This window comes from Hyaena hyaena, unplaced genomic scaffold (assembly GCF_003009895.1).
Source record: "Hyaena hyaena isolate Hyena2069 unplaced genomic scaffold, ASM300989v1 scaffold_1027, whole genome shotgun sequence".
In the NCBI taxonomy this organism is placed as follows: domain Eukaryota; kingdom Metazoa; phylum Chordata; class Mammalia; order Carnivora; family Hyaenidae; genus Hyaena; species Hyaena hyaena.
The window spans coordinates 264078-281899 of NW_024081658.1; the positions used below are offsets into that span (position 1 = coordinate 264078).

General features: G+C 36.6%; 1 protein-coding gene across 4 annotated transcripts in view; it reads right to left on the reverse strand.

Moving 5' to 3' along the window:
* Positions 1-5661: 5661 nt before the first annotated feature.
* Positions 5662-17822, reverse strand: part of CEP162 (centrosomal protein 162) — a 114110-nt gene continuing 101949 nt past the window's right edge. For all 4 annotated transcript variants that reach the window (XM_039221827.1, XM_039221828.1, XM_039221826.1 and 1 more), the window contains one exon: positions 5662-6047. In XM_039221827.1, coding sequence (XP_039077758.1) covers positions 5838-6047 — 210 coding nt within the window. In that variant the 3' untranslated portion in view covers positions 5662-5837. The remainder of the gene's footprint in view (positions 6048-17822) is intronic.

Here is a 17822-nt window from a genome sequence, read left to right on the forward strand (position 1 = left end):
ACCTGATCATTTGTTGCTGTTACTGCACTTTCAAAGAATAATAGGATAATCATTGTCCCAATATCAAAACATATTCTAATTGACTTGTGTTGACAATTATGCAGCTGTGTCTTACTCTATTGTTCACAGAGTCCCTCCTCATTGAACTTTTGGGGGAGTGTCATATCTTTAAAAATAGCAATGCTCTCTTTGGCTACTAGGGCAGCAAAACCTCGACTCAGACCTGCTAAATTTCCCCTGGTCCCCTCCAACTCTACCGGGGGGAACCTGCAGTAATGCTCCTACCATCTAAAAGCCTATTATTCTCAGGAAGAATTTTTCTAGGAGTATAATTGTGTCTTTCTTATGGGAGAGATTTAGCTCAGTGATCTGGCAGTATGGGGATATATTTAGTCTGATTTTGTAGAGTCTAAACGGTTCCATACTTATTAGGAACAAATACAATGAGGAAAATTTTCAGCTTCTAACACATTAGCAGCATAATTATATGAGTAGGGAAATCAGCTTTCTCATCATATTCAGGCATCATGTCGATATGATACTCACCTTGAATAATAGTTTCTCCTGTGATCAATTTGAGGTTCAAATTCACAGTTATGAATGGTTTTTGGTTTTATCCCTTAGTCTTTCCATCTGGTGAGAGTATATAAATCCCGTTCATTTGTAACCACGCTAGTGTTCCTTAAAGAATCATGCATTTCAAAGGCAATTTGTTAAAACAAACAAACAACAACCCTTAAGCTTTTTTCCCCTAAAACAGAATCTCTGTTAGTGGTTGAAGAAAATTTGCATTACAATCTTAACTATAGTGGTATAAAAGTTAAAAAATGATTAACCATTAGATTCCATAAACACTATAGCAGTTATTTACTTCTAAGCCTGTTTCTGTGGCAGCTTTGCAATGATTTCCTTTTTTATTAGAGTCCTTGAGAGGCTTGTGCCAATGCTGCCATTATCATCATGGGACTGATTTGTCTAGAAGATCCTAGGAAAATAAAGAGATGAACAGGGATGCGTGTATGTGAGTGAGTGTATGTGTATGTATACAATGAGAGCTATAACCAGGCAGTAGATGTAGAATATATATTCCATTTAGAGAAGAATGTGATCATGAAAACCTGGTGTGGACAAAGGATGAGGTAGGGGTGAGATGGTCAAATGGAAAGGAGGACATAAAGGTGTTAGGATAGACAGCATGGCTATAAGATTGGTTTGAATGAGAGGAGTGTGGTAGGCAGAATAATGCTCTCTGCTAACCTCCCCCAAGGTAGCCACCTGTGAAAAGGCACTCACATGGCAAAAGGGACTTTGCAGGTGCTGTTAAGGATCCTGAAGTGAAGAGATGGGAGGAGCATCCTGGATTGCCCAGGTAGAGCCAATCTACTCACTTGGGTCCTTAAAAGAGGAGAACCTCTCCCAGCTGAGCCTTGGGTCCGAGGTACGGAAGGATGCTCAGAGAGATGCACGGCTGCTGTGAGGATGGAGGGAGGGGGCAACGCCAGTAGGTGGAAAAGGGGAAGGAAAAGCAGGACAGAACTAGGAAATGTTTTCTCCCAGGGTCTTCGGAAAGAATGCAGCTCTGCTGATACTTTGATTTTACCCCGATGAGAACTGTGTTGGACCTCTGATCTATGGAACCGTAAGACGGCAAATCTGTGCTGTCTTAAGCCGTTAGGTTTGTGGTAATTTGTTACAGCAGTAATAGAAAACTGGTATAGGGAATATTTGTGTACGAGATTAGAGGTCTGGAATGGAGTGTGGAGAGGAAGGCGAGGTCATGCTGAGTGGTGCCTTGAAGGCTTAGGGTAAGGATTCTAACATTTACACCTAAAAATCACCTGGGTCAAGTGGGAAGCTGGTATGCATCAAGCAGAGTTTTAGGAAGAACTACATCGCAGTGTTGTTTTGCAGGGTATTTGGGGTGCGGAGAGCATAGCGGTAATCAGTTACATCTCTACGCTAAAAGGAAGGAAATGCTGATGGGGTTTCCGTGCTGGTGGATATGGGAGTGGAAAGGGACAGGTAGATATAAGCATTATTTTGAAGAAATTGGCTACAGGTTTGATGACCACGTGTCTGAGTTAGTTGATGTGGACTGTGTCCCCTCAAGATTTATATGTTGAAACCCAATGTGATGGTGGGGCCTTTGGGAGGTTAATTAGGATTAGATGAAGTTGTAAGGGCAGAGCCATCATGAATGAGTAGTGCTCTTATAAAAGCCCCTGGAGAGCTTGCTTCTCTGCTTCTCACCCTGTGAGCATACAACAAGCAGAGAGACCTCTTCACCTTGATCTTGGATTCATTCCCCAGCCTCCAGAACTATAAGAAATGAATGTTTGTTGTTGAAGCCACCCAGTCTATGGTAATTTGCTCTAGCATCCCGAATTGACTGAGAGTTGAGAATACCTCAAGGTTTAGAACTGTCTGGAGAATGCTGAAACCCAGGGGAGTGGGCATCTGGTTTCAGGAAGAAACATGAGGAGCTGGTTTCAAACATGTTGACTTTTTTGAGAACAGTGGGTAATTCTGGGAGGAACTGGGAATGGGGGCCGGCACTCGGAGAAGAAAGGTAGAGCTGCAGACCCAACGTTATCCTCTTATAGAGTGCAGACACAGTCTCTGGGGATGGAGGGAGGTGAGGGTTATCGTTGTAGATGAAGGTCAAGGGACAAAAGGCAATTAGTTTACTAAGCCCCTATTATGTATGAGGGACTGAGCTGCTGTGAAGGCTCTGATCCCAAGCCAGGGGAATGAGCTCCTGCTAGTTATTAGGGCTCCTTACATGTGGCCATGATAATGAGCTTAACTGGGAAGACATGGGCATGGAAATCTGATTTACACTTACTGCCCAGGGCTGGCGTGAGGAAACCCCATCCTCCCATGCTTCATTCTACTCAGTCGTTTCCAATAAGCAGGTTCAGTTTAACTCTTCTATGAATATTCTTTCCCTCATGACTTTCGCCTACCTTACAAATTCTTCTCCAAAATCCCTTCCAGACCTTTCTCCAAGAACTTAAACACCGATCATGTGCAGTCTACCACCATCTGTCCCCCGTAACAGGATTTTCTCGCTGTAATATCAGTACCCCGAGGTGGGGGACTATTGGCAGGGGACCATTAAGGATTCAAGTGCAAGGAAGGCTTAGAGTAGCTCCACTGGGTCAGATTCCTGCTGTGTTCTTGCTTCTTAGCTTTTGTGCTCTACAAGTGCTTACCTGGTACGATTACCACTCCCTCCCCCCTTTTTTTTCCTTCTTCATAAAGTCTAATCCAGTTTGCTTGTTCCTGAATTTACTAATTAATTTTGTTCTGATCAAACTCTGTGCTTCCCTTCCTTCTATAGATTTGCCCTATCTATAGAGTAGATCCTGCCCTTCAAACTTATTTCTTAGAACAATCCTACAAAGCGAGTGTGGGTGGGAAGGAATGTTCTCTCCTATTTGTCTGTTTAGGTGGTTGTGACTTGAGCTTTCAGCAAACCTGGAGACAAATGGACTTGCTATGGTTTAGACTAGAGGGGAATAGTAAATAGGCCAATTAGGGCTGGACAGGTGCTGAGAAAGAATACATATGCTTTCCATTTTGGACTTTTCTACAGAAACTGCAAGTGAATGCTCTAATTCATGGGTTCAAAAACCCAAATAGAATCATAGTAACTAGGGAGGTTTGGAAAACTTTCAAACTTCACTCCTCTCACTACCTATTGTTAACGAGCCCTTCAAAGCATGATCGTGTGAAACGCTATGGAACATAATGTGCTGTGGATCTGCCCTAATTAGAGCTCTTAGTAGTATGGGTGGGAAGGAGAAATACTTATTTTCACCTTCTTAGCATTTTGTCACCAATCTAGGATTTTTGTAATAGGGAATGGGGCCCTAATACTAAAGCCTAGATTTCCCAAGAGTGATGGGTTGATACTAGTTCTAGAATGCTGTGGGCTCTAAGTAACAGATCGAATCAGAAATCCCTCTGCACAAAAGCAGTGGAGTCGGCAGCAAGCCATATCCTGGTGAGGTTCCTGCCCCGTGGATGCTGGTACCTTAGGACCTTGTGAGGGGGATATAATTAGTAGCAGGGGACTGATACTTTCTGGAGCTTAATTCTCCATAAAAGTCTCCCTATTCAAGATAGCCTAAGTATTATATCTTCTGTGTTCTCATGCTAGACCCTTAAGGCAATGACTAAGGAATGGAGTATGGTTCCTGAGGTTTTTAGTTGCAACTAGTAATTCTGATAGTACTTAGGGATCTTTAGTCTGTAAACAGAATTGAACACCTGCCATGTGCACAGCTTATTCCAAAAGAAGAAAGAATCCTTATCAAAATAGGATGTACTTTTTTTCTGTAAGTAATAATCTATTTGATGTTTGCACTTCTTTGTGTTTCAGAATGAACCGTGTTTGTGCTTGGAATGAATGGCTAATGGATAGTCAAAAGGACAAAGGGAGAGATGGGTGTAGCTATAAACTAAGGTTTGCAGATTTAAAAAACACAAAAATACACTCAATTAATAACCAAAATAGTTTATATTATAACTTAAAATCCTTTCACATAAATACAGCTACCTGAATTAATGCTTTTTCTACCATCTTAAGGACAGAAATGCTGAACATTAAGAATTTAATTGTATTCCTTATATTTCCACATTTCACATTTGCTACCCATAATTTCACCAAGACCTATTTTACCTGTCTTCTATAAAGTGTTTCACCCTTTAATTATTCCTTCTGAATTGCACTTACTGGTATATAGTAACTGAGCACCTGGAATGTGGCTAGTTGAAATGCAGTTGTGCTGACATGTAAAATATACCAGATTTTGGAGACAAAGTATGGAAAAAAATGTAAAAACTCCATTTTTATACTGATACTTAGATCAATTATATAAATTACCAAAATTAATTTCATTTGTTTCTTTTTATCTTTTTAAATGCTGTTATAAGAACGTTGAAAATTACACGTGACTCCTATTATACTTCTATCGGACAGCACAAGGTCCAAACACTTGAAAATAAGGTGGCTATGGCTTTAACTCACCAGCATTTTATATATTATCTGCTTCTGGAAATGGGCATTGTAAAAAAAATAACAATCCAACTACTTTGCATGCTTCTACTTTTTTCTAATGAACATATGTTTTAAATAGAGGAAGTAAAGATGTTACATTGTTTATAGTCATAAACTTGCAAAAAAGGACTAGTATTTAAGACAGGGAGCATAAAAGGTTAAAACAATGAGTAAATCAAATTCCCCTTTTACATGTGAAATAAGTTTTGCACCTTTATATCAGGTGCAAAAATGAGGCACCCAGAGGTAGAAGCGGAAATCTGGGAGAACACAAGGGAGCCCACTGCTTGTACAAAGTTATTCTTGCCAAAACTGCTGTGGAAGTTCTGCTACTCTGGTGACTGTTTAAACCACTGTGCTCCCGCTCTTCTAGTTTCCATGGGCAAGAGGAGCTGTTCTTCTGGTACTATGGATTAAGAATACACACTTAGTCAAAAATCGCAGAGGACGAGCAGTTTTCTTCTTTTCATATCTAGAATTTAAGTTAGATCTTGTACAACTAATCTCACTAGTTCTAATCCTCTGACATAAGGGGACTTGTCCACAAATTACTTAAAATGTGACTGGTTAATGAATTTCAGTAAAATACAGCAAAATGTGTTTTGTTTGCTTTTACTGGTTTAGGGAAATTTATTTTGTAATGTTGCTCTTGTACTGTTTGCTTTCTGGCAACATACTGGAACATTCGTTTTCAAAAGGCTTCTTCTGACAGCACAATCCCATTCACCATCCATCATCTGGCCTTTTCTGAGGTCACAGGAAATCCCAGTTGCTAGTAATACTCTGGTGCATTCACTTCATCTGCAAAAGCAACAGGCACCACCACCCCCTTCCGGTGCAGTTCTCGAAGAACATCTAATATTGAGTCTAATTCTGTGCGGAACTTGTCCAACTCACGATTCTTCAACTGTGCAAGTCTTTTCCATTTCTCAATTTCTTTGCTTTGCTCGGTTTCTACTACTTGATGAGTTTGCTGTATTATCTGCAAACAAAATAAAAAACAAGACAAAAATCCATATTACTGTTGCAGTTCATAGTGGGGGTGAAGATTTAACACCTCAGAGAGCTCAAGTGCAACAATGCTGACTGTAGCAGAGTGGAGGGTGAAGGAGAGGGAGCCGTACTTAATGGGCTCCACTGTGTCCATCAACAAGCTTGCGGATGAAGAGAGTAAGAACTGGGAATTCTCATTCTGATAGGGAGGAGTTTTAGTTTTTTTTATTTTTTTTTTTTTAACTCAAAGCTTTAAAAAAAGTAGCATTCAAAGCATCAGAAATTTCTAATATCTTGGTATGAATCCAAACACCTCCCACCAGTAGTTCCTCTGAAGATTAGAACTTTAGACACAAAACAGTTCTGATACATAGCACATGTCATTAATACACATTAGAGCAGTAAAAGTGATGATAAAAGTACACACATGTAGCATCTATCATGTATCAGGCTTTGTTTTAAGCATTTTACATATATTAACTCCTTTAACCCCTGAGAAACACTAGGAGGTGAATTCTATGTATTTCTCCCACCCCTCTTCCCCACATTTACCATGTAGGGAAATAGACGCACAGATAAGTAAAAAATAATTTGCTCAAGATTCATATACAACTGGTTAGAGGCAGAGTCAGGGTTTGCAAGCAGTCTGGCCTCAGTGTCCCTTAACTACCACACTAGAGTGTCTTGCTCATGTGGGTGAATATTTTCATCTGTGAAATGAGGGTACCCTGTCCAGTGACTTATAATCTAGTTCTTGTAACTTCAAAATACTTTACCATAAGAGAATTATTATTATAAACCACTAAAAGCCGGACATACAAAAACAAATAACTAGGGCAACAATCAGTAATGTTTCTAAGTATTAAATATGTTGGATCTCTCCAATATAATTTTTTTAAAGCTTTATTTATTTGAGACAAAGACAGCATGAATGGGGGAGGGCCAGGGAGAGAGGAAGAGAGAGAGAGAATCCCAAGGCAGGCTCTGTGCTGCCATCACAGAGCCCTACGTGGGGCTCAAACTCATGAAACTGTGAGATCATGACCTGAGCCGAAACCAAGAGTCGGGTGCTTAACTGAGCTACCCAAGTGCCCCTTTCCAACATACTTTTTATCTAGAATTCTGTCTGGTTATCAAATAACTTCACAATCCTAAAATAAAAGCACTGGAGAAATATTATATAAATAGGTACTTGAGTTAATCTAAATCACAAATCACAATGCTGTATGAATTTTCAATTCTAAGCTTTAAACATACTTTGAAAATTTTGGATGTCTACTGAAATTTGGCATTTAACCACTTTTTTCCATTTATATTGATATAACTGACATATAACACTAAGTTTAAGGTGCAAAACGATTTGATATACATATTATGAAAATGATTACAACAATAAAGTAAGTTAACATCCATCACTTCATAGTTTAAAATTTTTTCCTTGTGATGAAAACTTAAGATTTACTTTCTTAGCAACTTTCAAATACACAATACAGATAGACAGACAATTTAGAGCCCAGAAGTAAACCCATGCCTTTATTATGTTTTGGTATTCCTTCTATATCTAATTTGTTGAGGGTTTTTTTGTTTTGTTTTGTTTTTTGCATCATGAATAGATCCTGCATTTTGTCAAATGCTCTGCTCTTTCCGTATCTATTCAGATGATCATAGGATTTGTAACTGTCATTCAGTTAATGTGATACATCACATTTTACTGACTTGCATATACTGAACCATCCTCACATCCCAGGGATGAATCCCACTTGATCACAGTGCATGGTCCTTCTAATGTGCTGTTTAATTTGATTTGCTAACATTTTTTGAAAATTTTTGCATCTGTATTTATCTGGGATGTTGGCCTATAGTTTTTCTTTGCTTATAGTGTCCTTATCTGACTTTTTAAAAAATGTTTTTATTTATTTCTGAGAGAGAGAGAGAGACAGTGTGAGCAGGGGAGGGTCAGAGAGAGAGAGAGAGGGAGATACAGAATCTGAAGCAGGCTAGCTATGAGCCCAGAGCCTGACATGGGGCTCAAATCCACAAACTATGAGATCATGACCTGAGCTGAAGTCAGACGCTTAACTGACTGAGCCACCCAGGCGCCCCCTTCTCTGACTTTCTTACCAGGGTAATATGGCTTTGTAAAAATGAGCTTGGGAGTGTTCCCTTCTTTTTTACTTTTTGGAAGAGTTTGAGAAGAATTGGTAGAATACAACTTTCTTACACTATACACAAAAATAAACTCAAAATGGATGAAAGAACTAAATGTGAAACAGGAAACCATCAAAATCTTACAGGAAAACACAGACAACAACCTCTTTGACCTCAGCCACAACAACTTGTTACCAGATATGCCTCAGGAGGCAAGGGAAACAAAAGAAAAAAGGAACTACTGGGACCTCATCAAAATAAAAGTCTTTAGTGCAGTGAAGGAAACAATCAACAAAACTAAAAAGGCAGCCTACAGAATGGGAGAAGATATTTGCAAATGACCTATCTGATAATTAGTATCAATCTATAAGGAACTTATCAAACTTAACATCCTAAAAACAAATAATACAGTGAGGAAATGGGCAGAAGACATGAATAGACACTTTTCCAAAGACATTCAGAGGACTAACAGACACATGAAAAGATGTTCATTCAACATCCCTCATCATTAGAGAAATACAAATAAAACCACAATGAGATACCACCTCACACCTGTCTGGGGGGCTACAATGAACAACGGAGGAGACAACAGATGTTGCCGAGGATGTGGAGAAAGAGGATCTCTTTTGCCCAGCTGGTGAGAATGCAAACTGGTGCAGCCGCTCTGGAATCCAAACAGTATGGAAGTTCCTCAAAAAATTAAAAATAGAACTACCCTATGACCCAGCAATTGCACTACTAGGTATTTATCCAAAGGATACAAAAATGCTGATTTGAAGGGGCATATTCACCGCAACGTCTATAGCAGTGCTATCAACAATAGCTAAATTATGGAAAGAGCCCAAAGGTCCATTGACTGATGAATGGATAAAGATATGGATATACATATAACAATGAAACATTACTTAGCAATCAAAAAGAATGAAATCTTGCCATTTGCAACAACGTGGATGGAACTAGAATGTATCATGTTAAGCAAAATAAGTCGGTCAGAGAAAGACAAATATAAGCTTATGATTTTACTCATATATGGAATTTAAGAAACAAACCAGATGAACACACAGGAAGGGAAGGAAAAATAAGATAAAAATAGAGATATATAGAGAATACAGAATAAACTGAGAAATGATGGAGGGAAAGTGGGGGGGGAGATGGACTAAATGAGTGATGGGCATTAAGGAGGGCACTTGTTGAGATGAGCACTGGGTGTTATATGGAAGTGATGAATCACTGGGTTCTATTCCTGAAACCAATACTACACTGTATGTTAACTAACTTGAATTTAAATTTAAAAAAAAAAAAAAAAAAGTGTGGTAGACTACACCTGTGAAGTCATCTGGTCCTGAGTTTCTCTTTGTTGGAGATTTTTGATTGCTGATTCTGTCTTCTTATTAGTAATTGATCTGTTCAGATTTTCTGTTTCTTAATGATTCAGACTTGGTAGGTTGTATGTTTCTAGCAATTTATTGATTTCTTATAGTTTGTCCTGTTTGTTGGCATATAGCTGTATATGGTAATCTCCTATTATCCTCTGCATTTCTCTGGTATCAGTTGTAATGTTGCCTCTTCTATTTATGATTTTAAGTCCTCTCTTATTTCTTCATTGGTCTAGCTGATGGTTTGTCAACTTTCTCTTTTCAAAGAACCAACTCCTAGAGTTTTGTTGATCTTTTTCTATTACCTTCCTATACTCCATTTCATTTACTTTTGCTCTAATCTTTATTTCTATCCTTCTGCTAACTTTGGGATTATTTTGTTCTTCTAGTCTCTTGAGCTGGTAAGTTAAGTTGTTTGAGAATTTTTTCTTGATGTATATGCATTTATCACTACAACCTTCCCTCTTAAAACTGCTTTTGCTACTACCCAGAAGTTTTGGTATGTTGTGCTTCCATTTTCTTTTGCCTCAAATAATTACTTTACTTTTAATTTCTTCCTTGATCCATTGGTTATTTAGGAGTGTGTTGTTGAATTTCTATGTATTTGTGAATTTTCCAGTTTTCTTCTTCCTGTTGACTTCTAGTTTCCTAATATTGTGTTCAGAAAATGCACTTGCTGTGATTTCAATCTTAAAATTGCTAAGGCTTTTGTGGCCTACCATATTATCTATGCTGGAATATTTTCCTTGAGTGCTTGAGAAGAATGTATATTTTGCTGCTGTTGGAAGGAATGTACTGTGTATGTCTGTTAGGTCCATTCTGTCTGTAGTATTGTTTAAATCCCACTGTTTCTTTACTGATTGGATGGATCTATCCATTGATATCCTTTCTATGTCATTGTATTGCTATTTATTTTTCTATGCATAGGTGCTCTGATGTTGGATGCATAAATAATTACAACTGATATATCTAATTGATAGATTGATCCTTTTATCATTATAAAATTACCTTTGTCTCTTTTGGAGATTTTTAGCTTAAAATCTATTTTGTCTGGTATCATTATAGTTACTCCTGATTTCTATTAGTTACCATTTGATTGAAATACCTTTCTCTGTCCCTTCATTCAGCCTATGATGTCTGTCTTAAAACTAAAGTCTCTTGTAGGTGGCATATTGTTTGGATCTCTATTTCATCCACTTGGGAACTGTGTGGTTTGAATGAAGTATTTAATCCACAAACATTTAAAGGAATTACTGATAGATAATGATTTACTATTGCCATTTTGTTGCTTTTTGCTGCTTTGTAAATCCTATGTTGCCTGCTTCTTCCCTCCTGCAGTCATCTTTTGTGATGTGATGACTTTTTGTGGTGGTATGCTTGGACTCCTTTATCATAATCTTTTCTGTAATTGGTACAGGATTTTCTTTTTGGTTACCATGAAGCTTACATAAAATATAATATACAATCTAAGTGGATAATTTTATACTTTTACTCCACCCCTCCCCCATCTTTAGGTGATTGATGTTAAAATGAACATTTTTATATTTTGCAACCAATAACAAATTAGTATAGTTATGGTTCTTTTTAATGTTTGTTTTTTTAACTTTTATTTATTTTTATGTTTTATAAAAATTTTTTTACTGTTTTATTTCTGAGAGAGAGAGAGAGAGAAAGCGTGAGCAGGGGAGGGTCAGAGAGAGAGGGAGAGAATCTGAAACAGGCTCCAGGCTCTGAACTAGCTGTCAGCATAGAGCCCGACGTGGGGCTCGAACCCACGAACCATGAGATCATGACCTGAACCGAAGTCGGACGCTTAACCGACTGAACCACCCAGGCACCCCAGTTTTTAACTTTTAAACTAGAGATATAAATGAATTATGAACCACCACTACAGTATTAGTGAATCTGATTTTGACTACCATTTCCAGTGAGTTTTATACCTAACATTCATACATTTTAAATACGTTAATTAGCTTCATTTTATATCCACCTGTCAAATTCCATTTAGCATTTATTTTAAGGTAGGTCTAGTGATGATGAACTTAATTAGCTTCTTCTGTTTATTGTATTGGTACAAATATATACCATTATATCAGGTTCACGTGTATGACAATGATTGATATCTGCGTATACTGCAGAAAGATCACCACATAATACTAGTCTAATATCTATTATCATACATAGTTAAAAATTTGTTCTTCTAGTAAGGAGAACTTTTGAGATCTACTCTTTAACAGCTTTAAAATATACAGTTTATTATATTAACTACAGTCACCAAACTGTATATTACATCCCTATAACTTATTTATTTTAGCTGGAAGTTTGTACCTTTGTCTCCCTATACCCATTTTGCCTACATCCCAAGTCCTACCTCTGGAAAGCACCTATCTACTGTCTATATCTATGAGCATGGCATTTAAATGTTTTTAAATTAACAAAAAAAAATTTCTGCTGGTTTGTTATTAGTGCATAGGAATGCAGCAGATTCCTGTATATTAGTTTTGTATTCAGCAACCTTACTGAATTAGTTTATTAGTTCTAATAGTTTTTTGGTAAAGTCTTTAAGGTTTCTTAAGTATTATGTCATATCATCTGCAAAAAGTGGTAGTTCCAGTTCTTCCTTTCTAATTTGGGGGCATTTTATTTCTTGACTAATTGCTCTGCTTAAGATTTCCGAAACTATTTTGAATAAATGTGGTGTGAGTGAGCTGTCCTTACCTTGTTCGTGATCTTAAAGGTAAAGCTTTCAGCTTATCACCATGGATTATGGGGATAGCTATGATTTTTTAATATGTGCATTTTATTATGTTGCGGTACCTTCCCTCTATATCACTTGTTGAGTTTCTATCAGGAAAAGATGTCGAACTTTGTCAAATGCCTTTTCTGTATCCATTGAGATAATCTTATGCTTTTTACTCTTTATTTTGTTAATGAGGTGTATCACACTGATTTGTGGATGGGGAACCATCTTTGTATCTCTGGAATAAATCCAACTTGATGGTGTATGATTCTCTTATAATGTATTGCTGAATTTGACTTGATAATATTTTGTTGATGATTTCTGCATCTATGTTCATGAGGGATACTGGCCAGTGTTTTCTTGTGGCATCCTTGCAAGGTTTTGGTACCAGAGTGATGTTGGCCCTGCAAAATAAGTTTGAAAGAATTCCCTCCTCTTTTTTTGTTTGTTGGTTTGCAAATGTTTGAAAAGGACTGGTACTGATTCTTCTTTAAATGTTTTTAGAAATCACCAGGGAAGCCCTCTGGTCCCGGATGTTGTTTGTTGAGAGGTTTTTTACTATTATTAAAGAAACTGAATTGATAATCAGTCTTTTCAGATTTTCTATGTCTTCATGATGCCTTCTTGTTAAGTTTTATGTTCCCAGGAATGTATTGTCCAATTTGCTGGTGTATAATTATTCATACCAGTCTCTTATCCTTTGTATTTCTGGGGTTATCAGTTGTAATGTCTCTTCTTTCATTTTGATTTCATTTATTTTAGTTTTCTCTCTTTTCTTGGTTAGTCTATCTAAAGGATTGTTAATTTTACAAAAGAACCAACTCTTAGTTTCTTTGATCTTTTTAGTTTTATTTCATTTATTTCTGCTTCTTGTTATTTCCTTCTGCCAACTTTGGGCTTCATTTATTCTTCTCTTTCTAGTTCCTTGAGGTTTAAAGTTGTCTATGTGAAATCTTTTTTGTTTCTTTATACATGAATTTATTGCTATGAAATTCTCTCAGAATTATTTTCTGCATCCTCTAAGTTTTGGTATATTGTGTTTCCATCTTCAACTGTCTGAAAATATTTTCAAATTTCTCTTTTGATTTGTTCTTTGACCAATATATTGATTGTTTTAGAGCATGTGATTTAATTACACACATTTGTGAATTTTCCTTTTTTTTTCTTGTGATTTCTAGTTTCATACCACTGTGTTTGGGGGAAACTGGCTAGATATTTCAATCTTAAATTTATTTAGCCTTGTTTCATGGCCTAATATATGATCTATCCTAATATATAATGAAAATGTTCCATATATGCTTAAAAATATATATTTTTACTTTTGGATGAAATGTTCTGTATATGTTAATTCCATTGTACCCATAATGTATTGTTTTAGGCCAATGTTTCCTTAAAGAGTTTTCTGTCTGGATGATCCACCTGTTGATGTAAGTGGGGTATTAAAGTTCCCTACTTGTTGTGATGAGCACCAGGTGCTATATGTAAGTGTTGAATCACTAAATTGTACACTTAAAACTAGTATTACACTGTACGTTAACTAAATAGAATTTAATTAAAACTAAAACAACAACAACAAAAACAAAAAAACCCACAAAAGTTCTCTACTATTTTTGTATTGCTCTTTCTCCCTTTAGGTTTGTTAGAATTTCATTTATGTATTTAAGTGCTTCTATGGTGCATTCATAATATTTGCTAGTGTTATATTTGATCGCTCCTTTATCACTATGAAATGACTTTTGTTTATTACAGTTTGTTTTATAGTCAGTTTTATCTGATATAGTTAGCAAAGCTTCCTATTGGTTCCCATTTGTATGAAATACCTTTTACCCTTCCTTCACTTTGAGTCTGTTTTCTTACATGAAGTGCATCTTTAGTAGACAGCATACAGATGCCCCCCGCACTGCTTTCTTTTTTAAATCTAGTTACCTATACCTTTTCATGGGAGAATTTAGTCTATTTTCATTTAAAGGAATTATTGATGAGTGTATATTTACATTCTGTTATTTTCTGGGTATTCTGTAGTTCTTCTATTCCTTTCTTTATGTGCTCCTTCTTTGTAATCTGATGTCTTAGTAGTATATTTAGACTAACTGACTTTATTTTTTGCTTTGTAGTTGACGTACAATATAGTTTCAGATATACAACATAGTATTTAATATTTACATTACAAAATGCTCATTACAATTATAGTTATTATCTGCCACTATATAATAATACTACAGTATTATTACCTATATTCCCCTTCACTATACTTTAAATATTTGTGACTTATTTATTTTGTAACTGCAAGTTTGTGTCTCTTAGTCTCCTTCACCTATTTCTCCTATTCCCCCATCAATCTCACCTCTGGCAACTAGCAGTTTGTTCTCTGTATTTATGAGTCTGTTTTGTTTTTATATCCCACGTGTAAGTGAAATCATACAGTATTTGTCTTTCTCAGACTTATTTCACTTAGAATAATACCCTCTAATCCCATCCATGTTGCAGCAAATGGCAAAATTCCATTCTTCTTTATTGATGAGTAATATCCCACTATATGTATATTCCACACAAACACATGTGCATACATATCACACTTTTTCCTACTCATCTATTGATGGACCTTAGGTTGTTTCCATATCATGGCTATTGTAAATAATGGTGCAACAAACATAGAGGTGTATATATATTTTTTTTGAATGTGGTTTCATTTCCTTTAGGTAAATACCAGAAGTGAATTGCTGAATAGTATGGTACTTCTATTTTTAATTTTTTGAGGAACTTTCATATTGTTTTCCATCGTGAAGGGAACAACATATATTCCCACCAATAGTGCATGAGGGTTGCTTTTTCTTCACATCTTCAGCAACACCTATTATCCCTTGTATTTTTTACACTATCCATCCTGACAGTAGGTGATCTCTCATTGTACTTTTCATTTGCATTTTCCTGATTAGTGAGGTTGAGCATATTTTCATGTGTTTGTTGGTCATCTATATGTCTTTATAAAAATATTCAGGTCTACTGCTCATTTTTAAATTAGATTTTTTTGGTGTTGAGTTAGGAGTGCTTTATTTGTTGTGGATATCAACGCTTTACTGGATATATCATTTGCAAATACCTTCTCGCATTCAATAGGCTTTCTTTTCATTTTGTTTTCCTTCCTGTGCAAAAGCTTTTAATTTTATTAAAAAGTTTTTTAATGTTTGTTTATTTCTGAGAGAGACAGAGACAGCGTGAGCAGGGGAGGATCAGAGAGACAGAGGGAGATACAGACTCTGAAGCAGGCTCCAGGCTCTGAGCTAGCTGTCAGCACAGAGGCCGACACGGGGCTTGAACTCACAAACCGTGAGATCATGACCTGAGCCGAAGTCGTACGCTTAACTGACTGAGCCACCCAGTGCCCCACTTTTAATTTTTTTTAAATTACTTTTTAAAATACCTATTCTTGACAGAGCACAAGTTGGGGGAGGGGCAAAGAGAGAGGGAGACAGAGGATCCAAAGTGGGCTCTGCGGTGACAGAAAGCCTGATGAGGGGCTCGAACTCAGAAGCCATGAGATCGTGACCTAAATGAAAGTTGGATGCTTAACCAACTGAACCACTCAGGTGCCCCATGTGGAGTTTGATGAAGTCCAATGGTTTATTTTTGCTTTTGTTCTCCTTGTCTGAGGAGACCTATCCCCCCAAAACATTGCCAAGACCAATTTCCAAGAGTTTACTGTTTTTTAAAATAGTTTTATGGTTTCAGGTCTCACACTCAGGTCTTTAATACATTTTGAGGTTTGTTTGTTTTTTTAATATATGGCATAAGATAGTGGTCATCTTACATTCTTTTGGATGCAGCTGTCTAGTTTTCCCAGCACCATTTATTAAAGAGATGATCTTACCTTCACTGCATATTCTTGTCTCCTTTGTCATAGACATATAAGCGTGGGTTCATTTCTGAGTTTTCTATTCTGTTCCATTGATCTGTGTGTCTATTTTCACGCCAGTACCACAGTGTTTTCATTGTTATAGTTTTGTAATACTGTTGGAAAACTGGCAGTGTGATGCCTCCAGCTTTGTTCTTTCTCAAGACTGCTTTGGCTATTTGGAGTCTTTTGTGATTACATATTAACTTTATGGATATTCTAGTTCTATGAAAAGTGCTACTACTGCTATTTTGAGAGGGATTGCACGCCATCTGCAGATTTCTTTGGGTAGTATGAACATTTGAATAGTATTTCTCCAATCCATGTGTATCTTTCTATTCAATGTGTCATCTTCAAATTCTTTTCTCTATGTATTACAGTTTTCAGAGGACAGGGCTCTTAACTCTTAAACTTATTCTTATGTATGTTCTTATTTATGATGCAGTTATTAAGTGATGGTCTTAATTTCTTTTTGCTGGTTGTTAGTGTACAGAAATGCAACAGATGTCTGTATATTAATTTTGTATCCTGCAACTTTACTGAATTAATTTATTCTAATAGATTTTTGGTGGAATTTTTATGGTTTTCTATATACATTATCAGTGTTATCTGTAAATAGTGACAATGATACTTCATCCTTATCAATTTGCATGCTTTTTATTTCTTGCCTGGTTGTTGTGGCTATGACCTGTGGTACTAGCTTGGAGTAAAAGTGGTGAGGGTGGACATCCTTGTTCCTGACAATAATGAAAAAGCTAACTTTTTAGGTTTTCACTGAGGAGTTTAATATCCACTGTGGGTTCGTCCTATGTGGCCTTACTTATGTCCCATCTATACCCAGTATACTGAGCATTTTTATTATGAATGTATGCTGAAATTTGTCAAAGGCTTTTTTGCATCTACTGAAATCATCATATGATTTTTATCTTTCATGTTGTTTATGTGGTATTGTTTTGAAGACATTCAACCATCCTTGTATCCTTGGAATAAATCCACCACATTATGGTGAATGATCCTTTTAATGTATTTTTGAATTCAGTTTACTAATATTTTGTTAAGGATTTTTACATCTATGTTCATCAGGGAATTTTCTTCTTTCTGTAATTTTCTTTTTTTGCAGTGTCTCTGTTGTTGGTAGGGTAATATTGGCATTACAGAAGAAATCTGAAAACATTCCCTCCTCTTCAGTGTTTTTTTTTGGGGGGGAGGGTGGGGGTTAGTTTGAGGAGGATTGGTGTTAATTCTTCTTTACATGTGAATTCTTCCAAACATTTAAAGCCATCTGGTCCTAGATTTTTCTTTGCTGGGAGTTTTTGATTACCAATTTTGTTGTTTTATTGTTTTTTTTTTTTTTTATTTTTAGAGAACAACTCGGGGAGAGAAGCTGAAGGAAAGAGAGAGTCCACATTAATCAGGTTCCACGCTCAGCATGGAGCTCCATATGGGGCTTGCTCCCATGATCCTGGGATCATGACCCGAGCAGAAACCAAGAGTCAGACATAAAACTGATTGAGCCACCTCTGCCCCACCAATTCAATTGTTACTAGTAATTAGTTTGTTTAGATTTTCTATTTCTTCCTGATTCAATCATGGAAGATTATATATTTA